We start from the raw sequence: 26,452 nt of genomic DNA on the forward strand, positions 1-26,452 counted from the left end.
TGCTGCCTTGCTGATGGTAAATTTTATCCTTGTCCCGTAACAGGACTAAAAGATCCAAGAGTCAGATCTTCATGCTAACCAATGAACAGCCAATTATATACCAATGCTATGGTGCCACAACTAACTATAACACTTTGTTAGTCTAAAAATAATAAATGTGTCAGACCAACTAACTTGTGGTATACTTTTAAAAACACATATATCATTTCTAGCACACCAAAAATTAATATTTATAATCGCACTTAAGCAAGTCAAAAAAAATTATTTAAATTTGCTACGAAATACTTTATAATTTCAATTATGAAAAATTTTGAAACTACAAAATACAAGATGATATTAAGATATAATTTCAGTCATTAAATTATTCTATATAATAATTTTGAAATAAATACGTTAATCATGGCAAAAAATGTTCATATGATGTTGACGTTTCTCTTTTTAAAAAACCAAATTGTAACTAATATTCGGACGTTGTTGACATTTTTTAAATCACCAAATTTTAATATCTTATCTGTCTTTGACGGGGCATTCTCACTATAACGCCACATTCTCATTTTGCCGACACATCCTCTCTATGACGCCACATTCTCGTCATTTTGAGTACCGTCTGTTTCTTTATTGTCACTTGAATTAGGATAAACACTGAAATGCAGTTCTAATGGTTTTCTCTAGTAAAAACATAAAGAATGTTTAAGTAATTATAAACAGTTTACCTTAAAACACATTAAAATAATTACCTCTCTGTACAAACCATATATTTGTACTATTTGTTTCAGTGTAAGATTATCCATCAATGTTTCATCGCCACGCCACAAGTCTATCTAAACAGTTTTGAAACTTATTTTAGAATAATTCCGTTGTAAAAAAAAAAAGTTTAACTTTAGTTAAACATTTTTTTTTTACAACGGAATTATTTTTAAAGACAAAATTTTACAACATTTATTAAATCATCAAGTTTGTTTTAGTGTATATATATATATATATATATATATATATATATATATATATATATATATATATATATATATATATATATATATATATATATATATATACAGTATCGGATGTAACTGTTTAGAGACAAAGTTCTTCAAGTTTTATTCATCACAAAGTTCATTATTTGTACACGAAAATTAATAAATTATTCAAAAGTATTAAAAAAAGTTGATTTCTTTCTGGACAAAACAAGTGCAACTCGACAAAATGTTGACCAAGCTCTATTTTGCTATCAATATTTCGTGGCGAATCCTTTGTTGTCGATCACAGCCTTGCATCTTCGAGGCATAGATTCGATCAGGTGATCAATGAAACTTTGTGGAATCGCTGCCAAGGCCTATTGGATTTGTTCAAACAGTTGATCCTTATTACGAACACCTTCATGATTAATTCTGCGGTTGACAATCTCCCACAGGTTCTCGATAGGGTTGAGATCCGGAGATTGAGGCGGCCAATCCATCACTGATAGGTGGTTGTCTTGAAACCACTGTTTGACTACTTGTGCAGTGTGTTTTGGATCGTTGTCTTGCTGAAAAACCCATTTTATTGGCATATTCCATTTAGCATGAGGTAACATAACATCTTTCAGGATACTTTTATTCATGAAACGGTCCATTATTCCATCGTTATGATGTATTGGACCTAGACCGTTAGCAGAAAAACACCCCCAGACCATTACATTGCCTCCACCATGCTTCACGGTCTTATGGCAGTAAGTAGTCTTATGGCAGCGGTCTTCCACCTTTGTTATCTGCTGCCAACTTCCCCGTAAAATGATATTTGGAACATAGTCTTGATACGGTCCATTTTTTCACACGAAATTTATCACAAATACTTTTTTTGACATTCCACTTATGTAATTGCCAATAATTTTCTTTCTTAGTTCCAATCCAAGGCTGTCGAGAGCCATTTTTGCACTTGAAGTCATAAAAATAATAAAAATAAATAATCTTCTCAAGGCTTACCGTGTTACATTTACCTTGTGATGATACAATAATGCTCTGTGGAACACAACGTCTTGGTTGGATGTGGACTGTACTGATGTAATGAAACACTTGTTGTATTTCACTTCTTGTATTGATGTTCTTCGATAAAACACTTTGATAAAACTCACTTCGATAAACTGTCTTGATAATACTGACTGATTGACTTCCATATACTGACTGAATTACATGTCGATTTACATGTCTCTTATATAGTAAAATGAACCTGTGTGAACCTGTTCTGGAAGATTCTAGATGGTTCTTTTTGATGCTTCTGGAAGCTTCTGGATGCGTCTGGATACTTCTGAATGTTTCTGGATATTTCTGGATGCTACTGGATGCTTCCAGATGCTTCTTCTGGAAACTTCTGGAAGCTTCTGGATACTTCTGGAAACTTCTGGATACTTCCTTTAATTAATAAAAAACTTCCATGACATTAACACAAAATTAAACAAACCAAAAAAGTTGCACTTGTTTTGTCCGCTGCAAAATGGCACTTGTCAACGAAATTCTGCCTGTGTGCTGTCACCTGTCAGCTGATTGCTCATGTCATGGCATGCTATGACTCCAGACTCTTGAACTGTTTGCTGTGGTAGTATAGTTCGTTTTGTTTTTAAGATATGTAAAATTAGCAACACTTTTTAGCATTGTTCGATGTTGGTTGCAAATGTTTTGTTTAATACTGTATATATATGTATAACAATATATATATATATATATATATATATATATATATATATATATATATATATATATATATATATATATATATATATATATATATATTTATATATATATATATATATTTATATATATATATAAATTAATAAATTGACTGTTCTTGGCTATCATGATTATACAACCAGCTTGTCATCTGCCCCCGCCTGGAAGTAAAACTAGGAAACGAAAGTCAGCACCTAAAACCTGGACACAGAATGTAAGCTAGCAGCTAAGAAAATCTGGTCAGCTGTACAAAAACGGAAAGGGAGAAAATGTTCTATGCAAATCTGTAACCAAAAAGAAAGACTTGAATGTATAAGATAGTTGAATATATTTATCTTATACTTGAGTGTAAGATAAAATAAACAGAATACTACAAACTCAACGCACAATTCTTATGAAAAATTTTTGCTGTCATGTTAAAACAATTGCAATTTAAAACTATTACGTTAGTTTTAAATTGCAACGATTGCACACTAACCTTGCAGTGAGAGTCCTAATGATTGATATATTGCAATGCAAAATCATAAAATATGGTACAAAATAAATACTTAAAGAACACAAAATTAGCATCAGGGTCAAACTTGACCTTGTGAGACCTTGTGAGGTCTCTTCTTATAATGGTTAAGTATATGGTAATCAAAAAGATTTCAAAGAAATTGTATAAAACTATGAATGACTACATTTGACATCTCAACAATTCCTGGTGAAATAAGAACGAAATAGTCATATTTGTTCTTGCTATATAAAAATATTAATTTTGATCATTTGTTTAAAAGCAGCTGTAAGTTATAATAATCATATATAATTGTTTATTAGAATAATTCCTAAAAAGTATAATGATATTTGCCTAGTTGCACTAGTCTAAATTTTAGAGTTTTCATGAAACTTAACATAGAACTTTTATAAAAAGTTTTTTTGTCATGTAGTCATGTTGGTTCTTTATTATGTTAGTTGTAAATGACAATGATAGCACACTAATCTAGCAATAAAAAATGATTGATATATTGCAATGTATTATCACAATAAGAAATGTTTACAATTGTTTACAAGTACTATAGGCATCATATAAAAAAAAACAAAAAAAGGTTAGGCTCTCACTGTCTTCTCTAATGTCACACTCTTAAGGTCTCACTGTTCCCTCTAATGCTATGGAGCATTTTAAAAAAAAAGTTATAAAAAATAGTTTAAAAAGGTCAAGCTTGACTAGCAGCTTTCATAAACTTTGACATCAAAAAGTTATTAAGTTAAAATTTATGTTGTCAAAAATTTAAAAAAACCAAATCAATTTTTACAGAAAAACTACAAAATTTTTTCTACTAAATATGAAAATATTTAAAAAAATTCAAAGTATTATCAATAACATATTAGTAAAAATATAATACTTTATTAAATTTTTTTTTTTTTTTTTTTTAAAACATCTTTGCTTCCAATAAGGCTGCAAGCAACCACTAATTAAAGTTGGAAGGTACTGGAAGAGAAAAGATGAAGATTGTAGAGCAAGATAACGATTGACAGACAACTTAAAGGATTGCAAATTATATGAATCAGGAAAGCAATATGAAGGAAGCGAATTCCAAAAAACTAATGTTTTGAGGAAAAAAACTAGACAAATAAGAGTTTTTGGAGCACTTAGGAACAGTCACAGAAAAAGGATGAGACTTAATTGAATGATGAATAACACAAGAATAAATTTTAGTAGATAGCGCAAGAGACGCTAGCTCTTTAGAGCTAGCGTCTCTTGCGCTATCTACTAAATTTAGTACCCATTACAGTATTTGTAGATAAGAGAAAGAAAAGCAACACTACAACGATGTGATAATGGTTGGAGGTTGGCTGCAAGAGCAGGTCCAACTATGTTTACAATGCGTTTCTGCACTCTGTCCAAAAGAGAAAGGGCATCATTAGAAGATCCGATCCAGATATGGCAACAGTATTCCATACAAGACCTGATTTGAGATTTATAGAGATAGAGAATAGAATCCAAATTAAAGAGTCGAGCTCGATAAAGAGATGCAACCTTAGCAGATGCTAATTTTGCAACTGATTTGATATATGGTTTCCAAGAAAGATCGGAAGTAAGAGTTAATCCTAGAAGATGAAGGGTAGATGACTCATCGAGTACATTGCTGTTCATAAATATAGGAAGATCTAAATTATTGCGATAACGATTGGCTGAAAAAAATTGAGTTTTGTCTGAATTAAGGTTCACCAGTTACTATGAGCCCCATGCTGTAGCAGAAGTAAGATCCTTTTCGAGCTTAAATGTCCCCTCCAAGCAATCTGAGTGTTGGCTTCTTATCATGACAAGAATAAATGGTAGTATCATCACAGAACAATGCCACTTTGGATGTGAGAATATCTGGAAGATAGTTAATATAATTTAAAAAGAGTATAGGGCCAAGGATTGAATGTTGAGGAACACCTGAAGTTATAGGATATGAAAAAGAGTGCTGTCCATCAAGGAAAACTTTTATACTACGATTGGAAAGTAAGGATTCAATAATCTTAAAGATGTTGCCAAATACACCGTAAGAAGAAAGCTTATGGAGAAGACTAGCATACCAAATTTTATCAAAAGCTTTTGAAATGTCAAGAGTGATGTCCTTAACCTCTCCACCTTTATCTAATGCACAATAAAACCTATCAGTTATTACTGTTAGCAAACCAGCTGCAGAACGAGAAGATCAAAATCCATATTAATGGTCAGAAAGTAAGTTGTTAGATTTAAGATAAGAGATTAAGTGTTTGTCAATTAAAGATTCAATTACCTTGCTTATGATAGTAAGAACACTAATGGGACGGTAGTTAGACAAATCAGATCGCTCTCCAGAACTTTAAAAATAGGGATAAAACATGCCACTTTCCAGCAGGCTGGAAAACAAGACTCTGGTAAGTACTTGTTGAATAGTTTTGAGAGTATAGACGACAGCTCTGGAGAACACATCTGCAAGACAAAAACAGGTATGTTGTCCAGGCCACAAGCTGTAGAAAAGTCTAAGCAGGAAATCACTTTAGATACAGAAGCTGGAGTGATATGAATGTCAAGCAATGGATCAACCTGTTTGTTGGCAATATCAGGTAGAACGCAACTAGTGGAATCAAGAGATGATATTGATGAAAAGTTCTTAGCAAACAATTCAGCTTTGTTTTTAGGTGAGGTGACAAAGTCTGAACCATACAAGAGAGGTGGAATTAAAGATTTGCCCTTATTATTAATACTATTAAAGATTCTCCAGAAGTCACGAGAGCCTAATTTTTGTGATGAAATACAAGATTTCATGACTTGAGAATAGTGGGCTTTGGCGTTGGACAAAAACTTTTTACAATGGTTACTAGCAGTAATAAACAGATGTCAGTTTCCTGGATATGGAAGTAATGGTTTCTATTGGCAATCGCAGCAGCACAATGTGAGGAAAACCATGGAGAAGAGTGAGGTTTCACCTGGAATCGTTGAGGGGGAACAAAAGATTCCATGCCAGCCTGAATCCACAAAGTTATGTAAGAAGCACATTTGTCAACAGGAAGATTTCTATCCAAGGAAGAAAATCACGGAAAGAGTCTCAGTCAGCTTTAGGGTAGTTGTAAGAGGTACCATGATAGGGGGATTCAGGTGATGAAGAAGAATGAGATATTAGTTTTAGAGAGATCAAACTGTGATCAGAAGCACTTAAGGGTGAATATGAGCACTGACTAGGATCAGAAACGAGACACAAGTCGAGTAGAGAAGGTAAATGATTCGAGTTGTCTGGAAAGCGAGTTGGAAAGTTGACAATGTGAGTTAGAGATTGAGAAAAGCAAAAGTTGTGGAGCTTAACGCCTGCAGAGTCACTGATTCTAGAGCCAAGCCATTCAGTGTGATGAGCATTAAAGTCACCAACAACAATAATATTAGCTGATGGATAAAGAGAGAGGGCTTGGTCAATATGATCAGAAATAACATCAAAAATAGTGCAGTCTTGAGATGAAGGAGAGTGATATAGAACAAAGAGAAAGATGATAGAGTGAAGTGGTACTAAACAAAAGCACAGGAAAGAATACTCTGTGGATTCAAACCTAGTTTCAAGACAAACGGGTGAATTCTTAAAAATGTAAATGCCCAGGCCAAGCATGTGACTATTGGAGTCTTTAGGAATTAATGGAAGATAACCATCAACACCAAGATCGCAAGATCATACAGCTGAACTCAAATTAGTCTCACAAAGAGCAAGTAGGTCTGGTGAACTTTGCAAGAGATAAGAAAAGAAAATTTACTTCAAAGACCACGAATATTAGTGAATGATAGGTTTAGAGAATTTGTTGATGATGATGGTTTTTTTGTGTTTTATAGTTTTTGGTACTTTATTCATTTTTAAATTTGTTGAAGAACTTGACTCAAAGCATAGATAGTACTCAAAACACTGTTTAATAGCCCAAGCACTCTGAACTCTGTGGTAACTCTCTCTGAGAGTTACCACAGAGTTCAAGAAACCTGACTACCAGCCGGCCTCAGAACCATAAAACTGAGTTTTAGAGCTGTACCCTCATTAGGAGATAATAGAATGAGTTGCCTAGTCATAAAAACAGAGACACAAGCAAAACCCATGCATTGAGTCAAGAAGATCCAGCATTCAACATCCTAAACTGGAAAAAATGTATTAAAAATACATCTGCGCCAGCCTAATAAATAAAGAAGGGGTGCGAGGCTGGTCAACAGATAGAATCTGGTTACCCCTTAAGTCTTTGCCTAAGAGGCCTTCTACAAGACAGTAGCTGGATGTATTTAACGTCTGCCCAAGATGAGTAGTTTTATCAACACACCATTTCTAGCTTTTATACAAGCAAGAGCCCCAAGGCAGGGGGTGTTTTAAGTCGGAGTTGGTATCTCCTAGCCTTTGCCTAAAAAGGCGTATCCTACAAGGCAGCAGGACATGAAGCAGATTGTACTGGGTTACATGTTACCAGTAGCAGGATAACATGACCTGACTTTATAAAGTATTAGTATCTTAAATATATATTATCTTAAAATTTATACCTATGAAGTTTAGTTTTAAGTCTAATTCCTTTTGGAATTTTGTCATGTTAAAACATTAGAGATTAACTCTTTTATCCCTATTTTTCCTATTCTTATTTCAAACTAAACATTCTTTGAACTTATAAATAACTGATACTAAAATGCATTTATATATATATATATATATATATATATATATATATATATATATACATATATTTATATATATATACATATATATATATACATATATATATATATATAAATATACATATATATATATATATATATAAATATATATATATATATATATATATATATATATATATATATATATATATATATATATATATGTATATACACATACACACACACATATATTGTATAAACCTGAAATGTTTCTGAAGAGATATCAAATTTGTATTGGACAAACTTTTTAAGTACTTTAACAGGCATATTAGGCTTGCAACATAGATATCGTGTAGGAAACATTTGAAGCACCTGTAAATAAAATTAAAAGACTATATTTCAATGATTTGTTTAAAAAAACTTTTAAACAAATCAAAAACTAATATAATAATATCTTACAGATTCTGTTTTGATCCGCTCTATTCGAGAAGTACCTCTAAAAGTAATTTGAATAGAACCTTAAATACTTAGTAATTATGTATTTAACATAAAAATAAACCAATAACAAGTTAAAAACTATATATATATATATATATATATATATATATATATATATATATATATATATATATATGTATGTATGTATGTATGTATGTATGTATGTATGTATGTATGTATGTATGTATGTATGCATGTATGTATGTATGTATGTATGTATGTATGTATGTATGTATGTATGTATGTATGTATGTATGTATGTATGTATGTACGTATGTATATATATATATATATATACATACATACATACATAGTAGCATATTGTGTAGGGTTCCTACATATATAAAGAGTGTATAGCAATTTTGAGGTCTGTGCTAGCCACCGTAGGGGTCGCACATAAAACCAGATTTTGTGTGTGAACCTTATGGTGGCTAACCCTAAAAAACTTATGCATTTTTTTCCTAGATTCTAATAAGTTTATTACAAATTTATGATTCATAGCCATATCTAATTTCTGATGCCTTTGTGACTATTCCAACAATTCTTTCCATATTTTGACTATGACAAGGATATTTTGGAATACTTAATGGACTGTCATTGGCCTTTAAAATATTTTTATTTAAAAAGACATTAAGTAAAGGTGGTGAATTAACTTCCTCAATGTCCCAGTTTACTAACTCACTGTAATCATTGCCTCTAAGATTTAGTGTTACAGGAAGTTTAAAATGTCTATTGCATTCGTGACATTTTATATGGCTGCAGTTCTAACTTCTTTTCTTTCATCATTTACCATTGCCAATAATATATTCTTAGTGTTAGCAAAATATGAGTTTTGTTTTAAAATTTACTCCATTACCTCCTAGTATTTTACATCAATAACTGCATTTCTTATTAACTGAGCCAGATACCATAAATTTTAAGTGCCATCTATTGCCAAACAATGTGATTTAATATAGAACCATCCTGGTGCATAGTATTGCATAATGATTGTATCCAATTCAACAAGTTTTTTTATCGCCATTAATGTAGAAATATATAAACGTAGAACACAATTTGCTTTTGTGAGCCACAAAGCATGATGAATGTTTCCAGAAGAACTTTTAGATATTTTATTTGCAACCTCTCCTGATTGAATAGATAAACAGATACTGTGAAAGCATTTTTGATCTGAGATTAATGTACTAAGGATGTTATCAGAAGGTATATGAAAAACCCCTTTTTTTTCGAAAGGAACTACTGCTAAATTAGTTTAGTCTTCTGTTATTTTTTTACCAAAATCTCCTTTAAATGATGCTGACCAAGAAGTTTTTCCATCAATTAACTCAAACACATTTTTAAATGGAAGTTCATTTAAATGGAGTTGACAAATGAGCCACTGGATTAGTCTATCAAGTTCTGTTTCTATTAGTTTTATCACTTCTCCAAACTTACCAGTGTTTACTACAGTTGCATCACATAAGATAGCAATTAAAGAACCACCACTGTCAGTTTCAAATATTAAATGGAGAATTTCATCAGCATTGCAGCGAGAAGTTCCATTATCAGGTGTTAGATGATCTATATAGCTGCTGTTTGGTTCACTAACTATTGTAATATGTTCTTATTTAACTGTTCCTGTAGCTGTTATTGCATTGTCTTTTCTTCCATCAAAACCAATACATTGTAATTTCAAATTTTCTCCCGATTACATTTTTTTATCAGACACAAAGTCTTTCTCGTTCTGCTTTTTTCTTATCAAACATATTTGATTCATTTAGTATTCCCATGTCTTTTAGAGCAGCATTAACAATAGCAGAAGTTGCTCTGCAACTGACACGATAATCAACCTCCCAGTTCATCATGAAAAATTATATTTTGATTACATTTGTTTAAGAAATGTTCATAAAGTTTATCATTTTCATCGTTAGATGAATCTAATTCAATACTTTCCTCAGATTCATACAAATTATCATCAGCAATTAGGGTCGATCCATCTCTTACTCAACATTTTTACTTTTATTTAACTGCTGTTGCCTTGTTTCAAATTTATTTTTTCATGTTTCACTTTTTTAAAGTAAGTATGATCAAGTGGTCCAAGTTGATTTTTGCGTTGCTTTTGTCCAACAAACGCATCCCATTCTTTCATTAACACTTTTAAAGTACACTTTTAAAGTTCTCTCTAACTACTCCTGCATCATAACAACTGCATGAATATATATCAAACATTTTGTTAAAAGCTTTTAATTTAGCATAAAAATTATGATTTCTTCTAAGTCTAGAAATTTTATTTAAATTGGATGCTTTTTCCATTATTCTACATAATTTTGAGAAAATTCCTTCTGTTTCAATTGTTGGAAAACTAAATTTATACCATTTATTTTCAATTTCTCTAATAACTAATCGATAACATTCATGAGCAGAACTTGACACGTTGCTTTTAGCATCTTCATTTCTGTGTACATAAAAGCAATATTTTACATCTCTTTTGTAAGTATCATTGCTGTTGGAAATTAAGATCCATGCCCAAATGTTAAGTTGTCAGTATTACTGCGAGTATGAAATGCTGCCATAATGAGTTATTAATTATATACTACTTTAAAATATATAAATTGTATACTATAATATATATATATATATATATATATATATATATATATATATATATATATATATATATATATATATATATATATATATATATAAATATATATATATATATATATATATATATATATATATATATATATATATATATATATATATATATATATATATATATATATATATATATATATGGTTTATATTTCATCCCCAGCCTCGCATCATTTTTCATCCCTACCTCAAATTTTTTTAAATTCTAACCAGTGGTACCAAAAGAAAAAGAAAAAAATCCAAAAAGAGTTTTTAACTCTGAACAATTTAAGCTTGGCCTAAATTTTTTTGCTGTTATCATGGTGTTTGTTATGGCACCTGTTTATGAAAAATTTAAGTTATAGTAGAAAAAATTGACTGAAAATTAGTACCTGGCCATTCTTAAGGGTGCTGAATTTAAAAAATGTAGTGAAAATAACTGAATTTGAAATTTTTGATGGTCTTTTGATGCTAGGCTATCCTAATATTATACAAAGTATAACAATGTTTAAAATTCCAAGTCTTTTTTTTTTGTTTTTAAATTTGCTTTTAAATGTTGTAAATAAATGTTGCAGAATGTTAAAAATTTAAAAATTTATTTAACACGATGCTAAAATTTACTTAATACCCATAATCCAATTAATAGACAGAGCTAAAAAGATATTTATAGCAGTCACGACTTTTATTTCTAAAATTTGAATTTTGAAAGTTACAATAATTACTAATTACAATAACAAGTGTTCATTGCAGTCAAACTTTATTTTAGCTATAAATCTTAATTTAGCACTAAAATTGCAGAATTAAAAACCAGACAACATTCAGCTTTTATAAACAAACTTAATAAAAATTATTTTATCAAGTTTATTTATAAAAGCTGAATGTTTTATTAAATTCATAATTTATACAAAATTTATTTTATTATACAGTGTTTGTGAAATCAACTTGGATATAGCAAAGTACAAAGACAAACTTGTAGTACGAAATGAAAAGCTTTGTTTGCAATTCAGATATAAATTACCATTATTAGATATAAATTAGCATTATATAAAGAATTAGAGCAGAACAAGATAATATTTATTGAACATGACTATGCTGTAGTTAAATCATTTCTCTACAGTATTTTGTGTGAAACTAAAAGCATTTCCTCTGAAAGTTTATTAACCAAAAATTTCTAAAAAACCTTTACTTAAATAGATAAAAATAAAAAAAATTAAGAAACTTGCAATTGTTTGGGATGTCACTGAACAACATTGAAGTTTCAAAGGAAAGTCGAATCAAGGGTGAAATCTACACTTCCTTATTAAATGTATAAAATAAAAAAGTTGAAGCTTCTACGAGAAGACAGAAACTATAAATTTTGAAATTTCTGTCTTTTCTTAAGAAAGTGTTATAAGCTTTAAAACTATAAACCATTGAAATAATTGTCTGCATAGTAAAAATAAAAAGCAATATTTGTTAATCCAACAGTTTTTGCAGCATAAAAGCTGCCTAAACTTTTTTACAACAGCTAGCTTACATAGTTCAACAACAGATCAAATACTGTCTGCTGAAGTATAAATTTAAATGAATGCTGTCTAAAGTCAATAGTTAGGATCATGTTTTTATGTCATCATCATTTCAATTTTTTTTCTTTTTTAACACAACCTTTTAGAAGACCTTTATTGTTATTTATATTAAAATTGTCATCTTTCACTAAAAAATACTTTTAACATGTGATCGTTGGACAAATTCAAGAAAAATGAAATTGTAACCCATGGTAACGTAACAAAAAATTTGTATCAATCTTATTAAAAGACCAAAAACCATATTTTATATTAAAATGGCCTAATATCTCCTCTTTCATTTAAAAAATATTTTGGATCCATAAGATAACTCCCAAGAGTCAGCGAAAGCACAAAATGGTAATGAAACAGAAAAATTGTCTTGACTATTTCAAAATTAGAAAATGTCCATCAAAATATTATAAATTAAATTATCTTTTCTATATCATTGGATTCAGCACTCCAAAGAAAAATTAGATAACAATTTTTAGCTATGTACTTCCACTAAACACTACCACAAAATCTGTATTGGTAGACATTGCAAAAAAATGACTGGCCTCCTTATCTATACTAAAACTATCCCCCTGCTAACATGTGTTGAATATGTGAAGCACAATTTAGGTATTTTTTAATCATCCTTGAATATAAACCTGAACAAAAATAAATTGTGGCTGTTGTAAAATTTAAAGCCTTTAAAATTTGTTTAATTTTTTAAAGCTTTTTAAATTTGTGTGATCTTGTTTAATAACATTCCTTAAAAAATACTTTACAAAGTAACTTATATTTATTATGCATTTTTTAATTAACAAAAACAACCTACCTAAAATATTTCAAAGTAACAAGTATGCGAGATTCATTGAACAAATCTTTTGTAAATTCAAATGAACCAGGTTTGTCCAAATTTTCTAAATAAGTCGCTTGATGTAAAATTACATGCTTATATATAGAAAATCAGCTTGATAAAAAACTACAAACTTATATATGAAAAGCCAGCTTGCTGTGCAACTACATGCTTATAAAAAGAATGTCTGCTTGAGATAGAGTTACTTACTAATTAATTATATCTGCCTATAAATTAAGTTATAATTGAATTATAATTGCTTATTAATTAAACAAACAATATAAAATTATAAAACTTTGTAAAGATTTATTAAAAATATTACTAAGTACTATAAACATATTCTTTTAATTGAAAAAGCACTAAAAAAACAAAGTCATTATACTTGGTTGCCAAATTTAAATCCACAGTTATTTTTACAGTGGTTTTAAGTTTGGTGACTAATAAAAAGAATTTATGATTAAAATTTTAATTAGCTATCAAAAACTTATTTTAATTAAAAATAGAATGCTTACAAGAACTTAAATTTTTTTTTAAACATCTTCACTACCTACAAGTCTGCAAGCAACCACTACTAGAGTTGGGAGTTACTGGAAGAGAAAAGATGAAGTTTATAAAGCAAGATAACGATTAACAGACGACTTAAAAGATTGCAAATAATATAAATCAGGAAAACAAGATGAAGGGAGCAAATTCCAAAAAACTGATGTTTAAGGAAAAAAACTTGACGAATAAGAATTTTTGGATCACTTAGGAACAGTCACAGTAAAATAATGAAAATTAATTGAATGATGAGTCACTGTGAGCCATAAAGACCGTCAGGTTCAACTTTTCCCCACCTCTAATTTTTTTTTTTTTAAAAGTAAATGCAGTTAGTGTAAGTCTTTTTCAAGTGCAGAACAAATCTAAAGTCGATCAGAAGAGTTAGTATTTTAAGTATTAAAAATTAGAAAAACCTAAAAATTTAGTCTTAAAAATAATGCAATCCGCCATTCTCGGCTTCTTTTTCTTTAATAGTTTTGAAATGATTCAAGTAAAAAAATATGGTAAAGATGGCTGATTTAAAACAGTCTGTTTGTGCAGACTGTTTGGAAAAAAAAGGTAAATATTCAAAATCTTTAGTAAAAGTACAACCATCTGTAGCAAATAAAATCAAGGAGTTAATTTGGCCTGAGTACAATGTAGAGTTTAATGTCTGTCCGGATGTAGTTTGTTCAAGTTGTAGAAGAAACATCTTTTTGCTGGAAAAGGGATCAAACACTTATCTTTCAAACTGGATAAGTAAAGTTTCTCAGGTATATGACTTTAAACTTATTTCAGTTAAATGATTAATACATATAAAGATTTTTTATTAAATGCTATTTTGAATTAGGTTGACAGACCAAGAATTAGACGTAGTACTGAGCTTAGCGATATTATACAATCATCTCATGTTAATACAAAAGATGTTGAATCTCTGAAAAAAAATATGTGCAGCTGCTGCTTTACTCTCCTTGCAAGAGGTTAAAAATTTATAAGTTACTTGATAAGTAAATTAAAAGTTATCAAATATTCATTTATAAACTTCAATAAAAAGCCTTTAGGCGTATATTATTTTAAGAGTAAATTTTATTCTTCAGGATGTCATAACAACTGTTGTTTTAGTCAGGCTGTTTTGAATTTAATTAATTTGGCAGAAACTCTTGATCCCACGTCATGTGAGCAAGTTGCTTCAGGCATAATAAAAAACAAAATGGAGCGAGAAGGCATTGAGAGAGGCCAGTCCTTAAAAATATCTACAGGTGTTTAGGTTTTTATTTTCATTTTTAAATAATTAAAAAGGGTTTATATGTTCAGATAAAACTTAAATGCACATATAAAACACTCAGTAGATATGAGGCTTTTGTAACTAAGCAATTGTATTGGTTGCTAACAATTTTTTCAAAATGTTTGCATTGTAAATTTAGAGTAGGGGTAGGTTAAAGATACATATAATTAATTATACTTTATCTTTAAGGTGGAAATCCGTTAACTTTAACTGTTGGAACTAAAGATAATAAATCTTCTAGAAAGTTTTTTAATCAGATATCATTTCAAACAGTGATGGAATTAACTTCTGTTTTGGAATTGACAAAAAATAAAACAAAAAAACTGATATTAAGTCTCCGTAAGAATATGGGATCATCTACTGTTGTGGAGAATAATGTAATTAGTATGATGACATCATTACAAGAAGAAATTGAATCTAAATATAAAATAGAACAAGAGAACTTTATTTGGACTGATGAAATTGTAACAAGACATGTAGTATTTATCTATGACACTTCTGAATTTATTCTTAGTATTTTAATTGAAAGAGGAATGGATCCTCTCTCCAGTATGATACGTATATCAATAGATGGAGGTCAAGGATTTCTGAAAGTAATTGTAAATGTCTTTGATAAAACTAATAAAAATGAGATTTACATTGACAGTGGAGTTAAAAGGTGTTTTATTCTTGCTATTGTTGAAGATGTTTGTGAAGACAATGGAAATTTGCAGAAAATCTTGAGTAGATTAAATCTGGATAATGTTACATATCACCTTGCATTTGACTTAAAATGTGCTAACAGCATCTTTGGTTTGTCTTCTCATTCAGGTAAATATGCCTGCTTGTGGTGTGAAGGCGAATGTTCCCTAGAAAGTGGTACTCCAAGAACGTTAGGTTCTTTTGATTATTGGTACAACTTATTTGTTGAAATTGGGGCAAAGCGGTTAGAGATGAAAGATTTTTAAAATGTTATTAGTCCTCGACTCGTTTATTTAGACAAAAATGCTGAAGATGAAGTTAATCACTTAGTCCCTCCACCAGAGTTACATCTTCTTATGGGGATTGTGACATTACTTGGTAGACTACTTTTAGATCATTGGCCTCTTTTTAAAAACTGGCTCGAAGAACATTATATCTTACTTCGAGGTTATCATGGGATAGGCTTTGATGGGAACAATTCCAATAAACATCTGAAAAAAGTAGATATTTTAGAGAGAGATGTGTTAGCATCTCAAACAATTTATTGCCTATAGTTCATTGCCTCAGAAAGTTTGAAAAGGTTAAAGAGTGCACCTTTGGATACGAATTAGGCAGCAATGCTTCTTCAGTTATTGAAGAGTTTAAAGTATCATTTTGTGACCTACAGCAGTATGCAAAGATGCATTTAAATACAGAGCTGCAGGTTACCTGGAAAGTCCATATAGTTATCTGTCATATTCTTCCATTTGTAAAGTTTAATTGTTGTTCTTTGGGATCATATGCTGAACAGACTGGAGAAGCTGTTCATAGTGCCTTCAAACCAAGTTGGTCTCAATACAAGCGAAGGATTGAACATAAAGATTATGCTAAAAGATTGAAATCTGCTGTTGCAACCTTTTGCTTAGATAAAATGTAAATATTGTAATATAAAAGTAGTTGAGTTATTTTTGTTGCATTTATTGTATTTTTTTTCTTTTAACTATTGGTATAATAGTGTACAAGGAGTTTAAATCACTTTAATTTAAGATTAGTAAGAAAAAGTAATGATTTTTTTAAGGAGGATAATGAAAAATTAATTAAAAATTTTTTTTTTTTTGAAAGGAGGTAATATCATCATAAAGGGGATAACTGATCAATTGAAGGGGGGTAAATAGGGTAAAAAAATAAGTTTTTATGTTACTTCTGATCGACTTTAGATTTGTCCAATACAAAAAAATAACATATCTAACCAGCACTTGTCTTAATATGAAAAAAAATTAGAGGTGGGGAAAAGTTGAACCTGGCGGTCTTTATGGCTCACTGTGGAGTAGCAGGATAATGAATTTTAGTAGATGGCACAAGAAACGCTTGCTCTTTAGAGCAGCACCCATTATAGTATTTATAGAAAAGAGAAAGAGAAGCAACATCACAATGATGTGACAATAGTTTAAGTTTGGCTGCAAGTGCAGGTCCAACTATGTTTAAAATGCGTTTTTGCACCTTGTCTAAAAGAGAAAGGGTATCATTCAAAGATCAGCTCCAGATATGGCAACAGTATAGTATATATAGAAATATATTATTATGAGAAATATATTATAAAAGAGAAAGAGTATCATTCAAAAATCAGCTCCAGATATGGCAACAGTATAGTATATATAGAAATATATTATTATGAGAGATATATTATAAAAGAGAAAGGGTATCATTCAAAGATCAGCTCCAGATATGGCAACAGTATAGGATATATAGAAATATATTATTATGAGAAATATATTATAAAAGAGAAAGGGTATCATTCAAAGATCAGTTCCAGATATGGCAACTGTATAGTATATATAGAAATATATTATTATGAGAAATATATTATAAAAGAGAAAGGGTATCATTCAAAGATCAGCTCCAGATATGGCAACAGTATAGTATATATAGAAAAGTATTATAGTATTTATAGTTAAAGTCTCAACAATAGTTGAAGTTTGGCCGCAAGCACAGGTCCAACTATGTTTAAAATGTGTTTTTGCACCTTGTCTAAAAGAGGAAGGGTATCATTCAAAGATCAGCTCCAGATATGGCAACAGTATCCTATAGAAGGACGGAATCGAGATTTATAAACTTAAAGAATAGAATCCGGAGTAAAAAAGTGGCAAGCACAATAAAGAGATGCAACCTTAACAGATGCTAATTTTGGAATGGACTTGATATATGGTTTCCAAGAAAGATCAGAAGACAGTGTCAATCCCAGACAAAGAGTAGATCTCTCATCGAGTACAGATCTAGATTATTGCAACAATGATTAGCTTAAAATTTGAGTTTTATCTGAGTTAAAGTTCTCCAGCCACTGAGAGCCCCATGCTGAAGCAGAATTGAGATCCTTTTCAAGCTCAAATGCCCCCTTTAAGCAATCTGAGAGTGTTGGCTTCTTATTAAGATAACAATAAATGGTAGTATTATCAGTGAACAGTGCTACCTTAGATGTGAGAATTTCTGGGAGATCGTTAATGTAAATTTAAAAAAATATAAGGTCAAGGATAGAACCTTGCGGAAACCTTGAAGTTGCAGGAAATGATAAAGAGCGCTGCCCATCGAGGACAACTTTTATGCTGTGATTGGTAAGGAAGGATTTAATAATCATAAATATGTTACCTAACACACGGTAAGAAGAGAGCTTATGGAGGAGACCAGCACCCCAAACTTTATCAAAGACTTTAGAAATGTCGAGAGCGATAGCCTTAACCTCTCTACATCTATCTAATGCACAATAAAACCTATCAGTTATTACTGTTAACAAATCAGCAGTAGAACAAGAAGACTCTGATAAGCACTTGTTAAAAAGTTTTAAAAGTATAGACGACAGCTCCAGGGAACACTTCTGCAAGATTATAAAAGGTATGTTGTCCAGACCACAGGCTGTAAAAGAGTCTAAAAAAGAAATCACTTTAGATACAGAAACTAGAGTGATACGAATGTCAAGCAATGGATCAACATGTTTGTCGGCTATATCAGGTAGGATGTGATTAGTGGAATCAAAGGATGAGATTGATGAAAAGTTCTTAGCAAAAAATTCAGCTTTGTCTTTAGGTGAGGTAACAAAATCTAAACCATGCAAGAGAGGAAGAATAACAGATTTGTCCCTATAACAGACACTGTTAAAGATTCTCTAAAGAGTCTCTGGAGCCTAATTTTTTAGATAAAATAGAGATTTTATGATCTAAGAATAGTGGGCTCTGGCATTAGACAAAACATTTTTACAACGGTTGCTAGCGATAAAGAGATGTCTGTTGTTATTAATTAGCCAAGTTATTAAAAAAAAGTAATGGAATTTAAAGCAGTTTATTTAAGTACAAAAAAAAAGCTAACTTAAATTTTAATCAACAAAAACAGACAAATAACTGATGACTTACAACTAATTGAATTTGAAATTTAAACGACTAAATTTATTTGGTTTCATATTGGTGTTGAAAAATGGTGTAAATGAAAAAAATATGTAAACAAGCCTTATTAGAAAAATTTTTTTGACATTAAAGTAAAAAAAAAAAAAGATTGATGTTTAAACAATGTTTCCTAAACCATTTGATATATATATATATATATATATATATATATATATATATATATATATATATATATATATATATATATATATATATAATATATATATATATATATATATACAGCTATGCTCAAATGTATGGAGCACCTATTTGTTTAAATATATTTGTGTTTAAAAAATGAGATATACATGATGAATTTTTTTTTAAATGGTATTTTATTTGTTTTTTACGTTTAAGCATTAGTAAATCATTTAATGCATGTTGAATTTGCTTGTCTGGGCATGATTAGACTTGTCTTAACTTGTCTACATACTCACTTAGTATAAATTCTGTCGAATTAAGATATTCATTTCATTCTTATCTTAAACGTAACTATTGTCAGCCGCTCATTATCTATTGTTTAAAAGTAGTGATTTTTTTTATCGTTCTTTATTTATTTTCATTATGAGTAAAACACGCGAACTTTCTGTGAGTGAAAGAAGCCAAATTGTGATACTCCATAAACAAGGACATTCCCAAGTGGAAATTTCAAAAATTATGAAATGCTCAAGGAAAGCAGTGCAAAATGCTATAAATAGATTTAGTGAAACTGGTTCATACGAAAATAGACCAAAAACGGGAAGAAAACGTATACTTTCTCCTAGAAACCATCGTTTCCTCAACAGGATTTCACTTCGAAATCGGACCAAATCTTCTAAAGACTTGGTTAGCGATCTGTGGGAGCACAGAAAAATTCAAATTTCTGCTCCACGTGTTAGAAGATACTTAAAAGAAGGTAATTTACATGGAAGAAGGGCTCGCCGAAAACCATTGCTGACTGAGCACCATAAGAAACTTCGTTTAGAATGGGCTAAACAGCACCAAAATTGGTCATCAGAAGATTGGGCCAAAATTATTTGGTCAGACGAATCAAATATAGAGGTAAGGCATCATTATGACTTACGGTGTAACCAAAAAATAAAAAATAAATATCATTTCGAAATTATTCCTTTAAGTACCTGAAATTTTACATGTTGAAATTTATAATATCAAATTTGTATTCCTTTACTTTTTTGACCTAGATTTTCGGGCAACCTGGAGGCACCTTTGTAAGACGACGACCAGGCGAAGCATTTGAGCCGGAATGTATCATCCCTACAGTCAAATTTGGCGGTGGTGGCACAATGATCTGGGGTTGCATGGCCTCCAGTGGCGTAGGTGAAATATTTTTATGTGAGGGTAGGATGAATGCAGAGCGCTACATTACCATGCTAAATGAAGTTTTGGAGCCATCAATATTGAAATTATTTGACGAAGATGTCCCTCAATATTATTTTCAACAAGATAACGCTCCTTGCCACAAGGCAAAAAAAAGTTTGGACTGGTTTTCAACAAATGAAGTTCCCCTCATTACGTGGCCCCCCCAGTCTCCAGATTTGTCACCCATAGAAAATTTGTGGTCTATTTTGAAGAGGAAGTTGTCAATTTACAGATGTAAATCCAAAGAAGAATTTAAAGCGAAAATTCTGGATGAATGGGAAAAAATACCAGCGAATGTATGTAAGGATCTTGTGGACAGCATGCCCAAAAGACTACGTGCGGTGATGAAGGCAAAGGGAGGTGCTACAAAATATTAATTATATTAAATAATATTGTTGAATTGAAATAATTTGTATCAAATAAACACATTCACATTTACTATTTGTTCATTACTTTTGAATTTTAAATAAAATATAGGGGTGCTCCATACATTTGAGCATAGCTGTATATATATATATATATAACACAAATTAAAAAAGTTTGTTTAAAAAAAACTATGAAAATATGTACTTTTTTATTTTTAGTTAAAAAATGGTAGTTTTTAAGCCATAAAATTTAAAATAGTAATCTTTATATAAAATGATTATTATTTTTAGAATTTTTATAAAATTTCACTTCCTTTGAGACCCAACATAATATGCATTTGAAGAACTTTTTTTTTCAAAATATTATGGACCCGTCTGATGTTTAAGGGTCTTGAGCAACCCCTAAAATTTTTTTTTATTCAAAAATTTTTTAAATTTAGTATTAATTTATTACACAGAACACATTTAGGGGGTGGCAGCAGACAATTTCAAAAAAAGTTGTTTTTTGAATTACCCTAATATATATATATATATATATATATATATATATATATATATATATATATATATATATATATATATATATATATATATATATATATATATATATATATATATATATATATATATATATGTAAGACCTCGACGGGAAGCAAGAGGCCTTATATATATATATATATATATATATATATATATATATATATATATATATATATATATATATATATATATATATTTATATGGCCACACTCCCCTAAAGTGGTTTACAGGAGCAATTTATGGCTCTCACAAAAGTAATTTTTTCATAAATATAAACCACTTTTTTTTTTTTTAGAAATTGATTAGAAAAATTAAATAAACTTGTGTAAACTACATACAAGAAAAAAGACAAAGTTTGAGTTTAAGATAGACTTTTTTTTTTTAAATTAATAAAAAAAAAAAATTATTTTATTTCTAAACACAGATAGATATGCAGTACAGAAAGATTTTTTTTTCGCAAATCTTTTGTGTGAAATACTGTGTAATATCATTATAACATTCATGACAATATGGTCAAGTTCACAAACTTGTTTATAAAACATAGATCATACATATTTTCAGAATCCAGAAAATTATTTGGGTAAAATATCCGAAAAAAACCCAGAATATATTTTCCCATACATCAGCTGAGTTGTTTCCAAATTTTTTTCAAACTTTTCTTAATTTTTGTATGAGTGATGAGTGAAAAAGCTTAAAAAACAATTATATTACAAAAATATATACCCAAACTTATATGTATGTAAAACGTTTTGGATATTTGGAAAAACTAAAAGTTGAGAAAAATATTTGGAATTCCGGAAATATCCGGAAAAAAATAAACGCTGATAAAAGAAAAACTTTATTGTTGTAACTAAGATGAAAAAGTCATTTTAAAAATAAACTAATAATTGCATCACAAACTCAATGCTTTATTAAGGCACGGTTAATACAAAAAAAAAAAAAAGAAAGGGTGCCAATTGAAAAGCAAATGTTTTTAATTAGATTGGACAAACTGATTGGTTTCTTAAATAAAAAATCAGTAAAAAAATCCTATTATAAAAAAGTAAATTGATAATATTCTTGTAACAAATATAAAATTAAATTTTGTATTTAATAAGCAATATATTTATAGAATAAACAGATAGCTCACTCAAAAACCAAAGACTCCCATAAAAAAGCTGTTGACAGGAGCTGATCGCATGGCTAGCCATGTTAGTTTTAGGAGAGCTTTTCTCCGCTCTTGCACTCATTGCACCCAAGGCCTGGTACAATATTGAATACATATATATATATATATATATATATATATATATATATATATATATATATATATATATATATATATATATATATAATTGTGAAAGACACAAATTATGACAATAATATATATCATAAAATGATATATATTATTGCCATAATTAAAATTTGTGTAAAATTCAGCAAGTTTCACGATAATTAGTTGAACTTTGGTCAATCCTAACAATTTTTTTTTTAAACGATGTGAACATATTTAGTTTTTGTTTCAACAAAATTATTGAAACCTCAACTTTACAATATGCAATTAATTTAACTTTTTGTAAAAGGGTACACTTTATAAAAGTGGTACACTTCATAAAGGGGGTACACTTCAAATCCACAATTTGACTTTGTAGCACTTTTTTGTGTTTAATTATAAAATTCAGAAATTTTAATAACTCTTTTCACATTTTCCTCAGTTTTTCACTTTTTTCAGTAAGATTCAATGACTCATTGCTCAGGACAGTTCGGTAAATTAGCATTCTTAAACCTATCCTATTTTTCCTATTAAAAGTTTTACTGGTTATTCTGGCTATATAATTCACTATTCAAAAAAACTAATAGTTTACTTATTTGGAATAGTCAATCGATGCCAGATCTGGCCAAAGAAAAATTGGTCGCCTATATTTTTTAATTAACAAAATTTTTTTTCAAAACATTCAGTCACCTGTAGATGGGATGTTAAAATTTGATTCGTTATAAAAGGAGAGCTTTCAACGCCACAACTGCAAATAGCCTGGCATACAAGTAACTAGTGAATAAATTCTGTGAAAAACTTAAATCTTAAAAGAAGAAGAATAATTTAATCTTTAACTTTAATTAATTTAAAAATAAAATTATACTAATTGAATATTTAAAGTTAGAGCTCTCCTAAAAAAAGGATAAAAAAAAATTTAAACTCCAAGTTAAAAAAAAGTTTTCAAAGCATGAAAATTACTCTAAACGTGCTTTTAATTTTAATTTTAATTTCTGCTTTTAAATGATCTTTTTCTATTTTTTCTATTTTTGTTTCTTAAGTCTTAAAACGATATCAGGCAAATTTTTATTTACTTAACATTATAAAAATATTTTTCAATAAAAAAACGTTGTTTCAATATTTAACCGTAGCACAATAAAAATTATCCATTGATTTATCTACATACTCATAATTATTCAACTTTTATTTGAAAATTATCATTATTACATCGTTTAGCAATAACTTTAATGCTGTTTTTTTAAATTACCAACGTAATGCTAATTAATTCACAGTACATGCATGTTACGTTGTTTGTTTTTACAATAGTTACTTCTACTAAACAAATCATAGCAAAATTAACTTTTTACTACTTTTGAGTACATAAAAAAATATAAAACTAATATATAAAAATCTAATTTTAAGAAACATTACCAATATTTTTGTCAATTTTCTGCCATTTCTCTCTTCTTTTTTCTTCTTCTAAAATCATAAAATGGAGAATAAAATAAATTGTAATTTTACATAGCATGCTTGGACAGGAATGGCGCGTTGTGACTGATCATGCTTATAACTTTTTTCTTTACAATTTGACTACGGCTGTTTTGATGTTTTAACAATTTAAATGCTAGAAAAAATCGTTACATTATCAATAATTTTTAAACATTTATCTTTTCCAAAGTTTTTATTTTACTCAAAGGCTTTAAATAAAATTAAAAATTACTTATAACGATTGTTTAAAATAAAAGTATTTTGTGTAAATTAACAAAAATGTTATATTTAAATTTTGTAGGCATGTATTTTTTATGATAAATTTAAATGTTTGAAACTATTTTTCCCATGTCTCTTTAAAAATCTTTTAAAAGATTGGTTTTTCAAATTAATTTAAATTATGAATAAGCTAAATTAAATCTTCCCATTACATCGGAATGATTCAATTGCTTTATTTTATTTTTTAAATACTATTATTTATTTTTATTTAAAAGACTTATTTTTAAACTATTTATATTAATATTTGAAACTTTTTTTTGCTACTTTTTGGAAAAAATGTTTATACAATTTAAAAATATTATACTTTTCTCTTTTTGATAATTTGAATAAAAATTGTGCATTTATTAAATAATCATTAGAAATAATTTGTAAAAACATTTTTTGTAACTTAAATAAAGAGTTTCAGAAGATAAGTGTTAAAGAAATTAATTTCAAATGCCATTCCTGTCCAAGCCTGCTTTGCCATATAATTTAATATATTAAACTTTCTGACTCTACACTCATTGGTTTAATTTTTTTTAAAGCATTGAGTGTTAAATCAGGAGGGACAAGGGTTTTGCATGCTCACAGAAAACTACTTTTAAAAGTATGCTCACAGAAAGGACCATTTCGCTTTAAAATAAAATTTGTATTTTATTGCAAAATAGTTCTTTCTGTGAGCATATTTTCAATAGTAGTTTTCTGTGAGCATATTTTAATTTATTTTATGTGCAAAATATTTTACAATAATGTATTGAACTAGATTATAAATTTTGTTTTAATTTTGAAGGATAAAGCAATCTTGGAGTTTAACAAAATCCAAATATTTGATTTTCTAACCTAAAATCCTAGAATAGAAAATTTTCTAGATTTTTGCAAAAATTGCAGTTATTACAGTTGTGCATATTATTTCATATAGTTAGAAATATTTTTTATTTAACTAGTTTTCTTTAATTTGTTTAACTTTTATGATCACCAAATGCAAGCATTCAAATTATAAATAAAATTATTTTTTATATCTCATTAGACAACTATTCCGAAGACCAACACATTGACTCCACTGAACATCTCAGAAACTTTTAGTACATTTCTTGATTCCTAACTAATTTATTTCACACTTGACTTAATTTCAAAAATTAATTCAAACACCAGAAACATACAAAAACAGATACAAAAACATTAATTAATGTAAATCAATTAAATTAAAATAAATCAAATTTGCAAATAAGAAGTGTGCACATCTTTGTGCACACTTCTTATTGTGCTTCTTATTTTTTTTGGGGTCCTGTTATGAGGACTAGGCATGCACTTATTAGCAAAATAAACTAGAAATTGGTTAAACATTTGAGGGTATGTATTTGTTTTTACTGGGTTTTTTTTTAAATTCTGATTCAACAAGGCTCCAAGCAACCACTATTAAGCTGGGAGTTACTAGAAAAAAAAAAAATATTAGAACATAGTTAGAGAGCAAAGAAACTGTTGACAGAAGACTTGAAAAGTTGTAGGTTGTATGAGTCAGGAAACCATGAAGATGGGAGAGAGAGTTCCAGAGGGTTGAAGAGAAAAAAACTAGATGAATAAAAGTTTTTAGAGCATGCAGGGACAGATACAGTAAAAGAATGAGACTTTGCTGAATGACAAGTTAAATGAGAATGAGTTTTAATTGATAGAACTAGAGATGATAGCTCTTTTGAGCTATCATCTCAAAACATCCATGATAGCTTTTGTAGAAAAGAGATAGAAATGTAACTTTATGATGATGGGAAAGTGGTTAAAACTTGGCAGATAGAGCTGGCGTAACTACGTTTACAACGCGCTTTTGGACCTTGTCTAGATGAGAAAGAGCATCATTAGTGGAACCAGCCCAAATATGACAATAGTATTCCATACAGGGACAAATAAGAGATTTGTAAAGGTAGAGAATGGAATCAGGAGTAAGAAAATGGCAAGAAAGATAAAGAGAATCAACCTTAGCAGATGCTAATTTAGCAATGGATTGTATATA

The 26,452-nt window shown here is 29.2% G+C and overlaps 1 protein-coding gene across 1 annotated transcript in view; it reads right to left on the reverse strand.

Moving 5' to 3' along the window:
• Positions 1–270: 270 nt before the first annotated feature.
• The window catches only part of LOC101241434 (polycomb complex protein BMI-1), a 37,175-nt gene continuing 10,993 nt past the window's right edge, over positions 271–26,452 (reverse strand). Inside the window, exons 4-9 of the mRNA XM_065810469.1 lie at positions 24,133–24,180; positions 13,291–13,375; positions 8,281–8,317; positions 8,083–8,193; positions 738–821; positions 271–668 (exon numbers count right to left, since the gene is read on the reverse strand). Of these exons, the coding sequence (XP_065666541.1) occupies positions 573–668; positions 738–821; positions 8,083–8,193; positions 8,281–8,317; positions 13,291–13,375; positions 24,133–24,180 (461 nt within the window). The 3' untranslated portion in view covers positions 271–572. The remainder of the gene's footprint in view (positions 669–737; positions 822–8,082; positions 8,194–8,280; positions 8,318–13,290; positions 13,376–24,132; positions 24,181–26,452) is intronic.

This window comes from Hydra vulgaris, chromosome 11 (assembly GCF_038396675.1).
Source record: "Hydra vulgaris chromosome 11, alternate assembly HydraT2T_AEP".
Lineage (NCBI taxonomy): Eukaryota > Metazoa > Cnidaria > Hydrozoa > Anthoathecata > Hydridae > Hydra > Hydra vulgaris.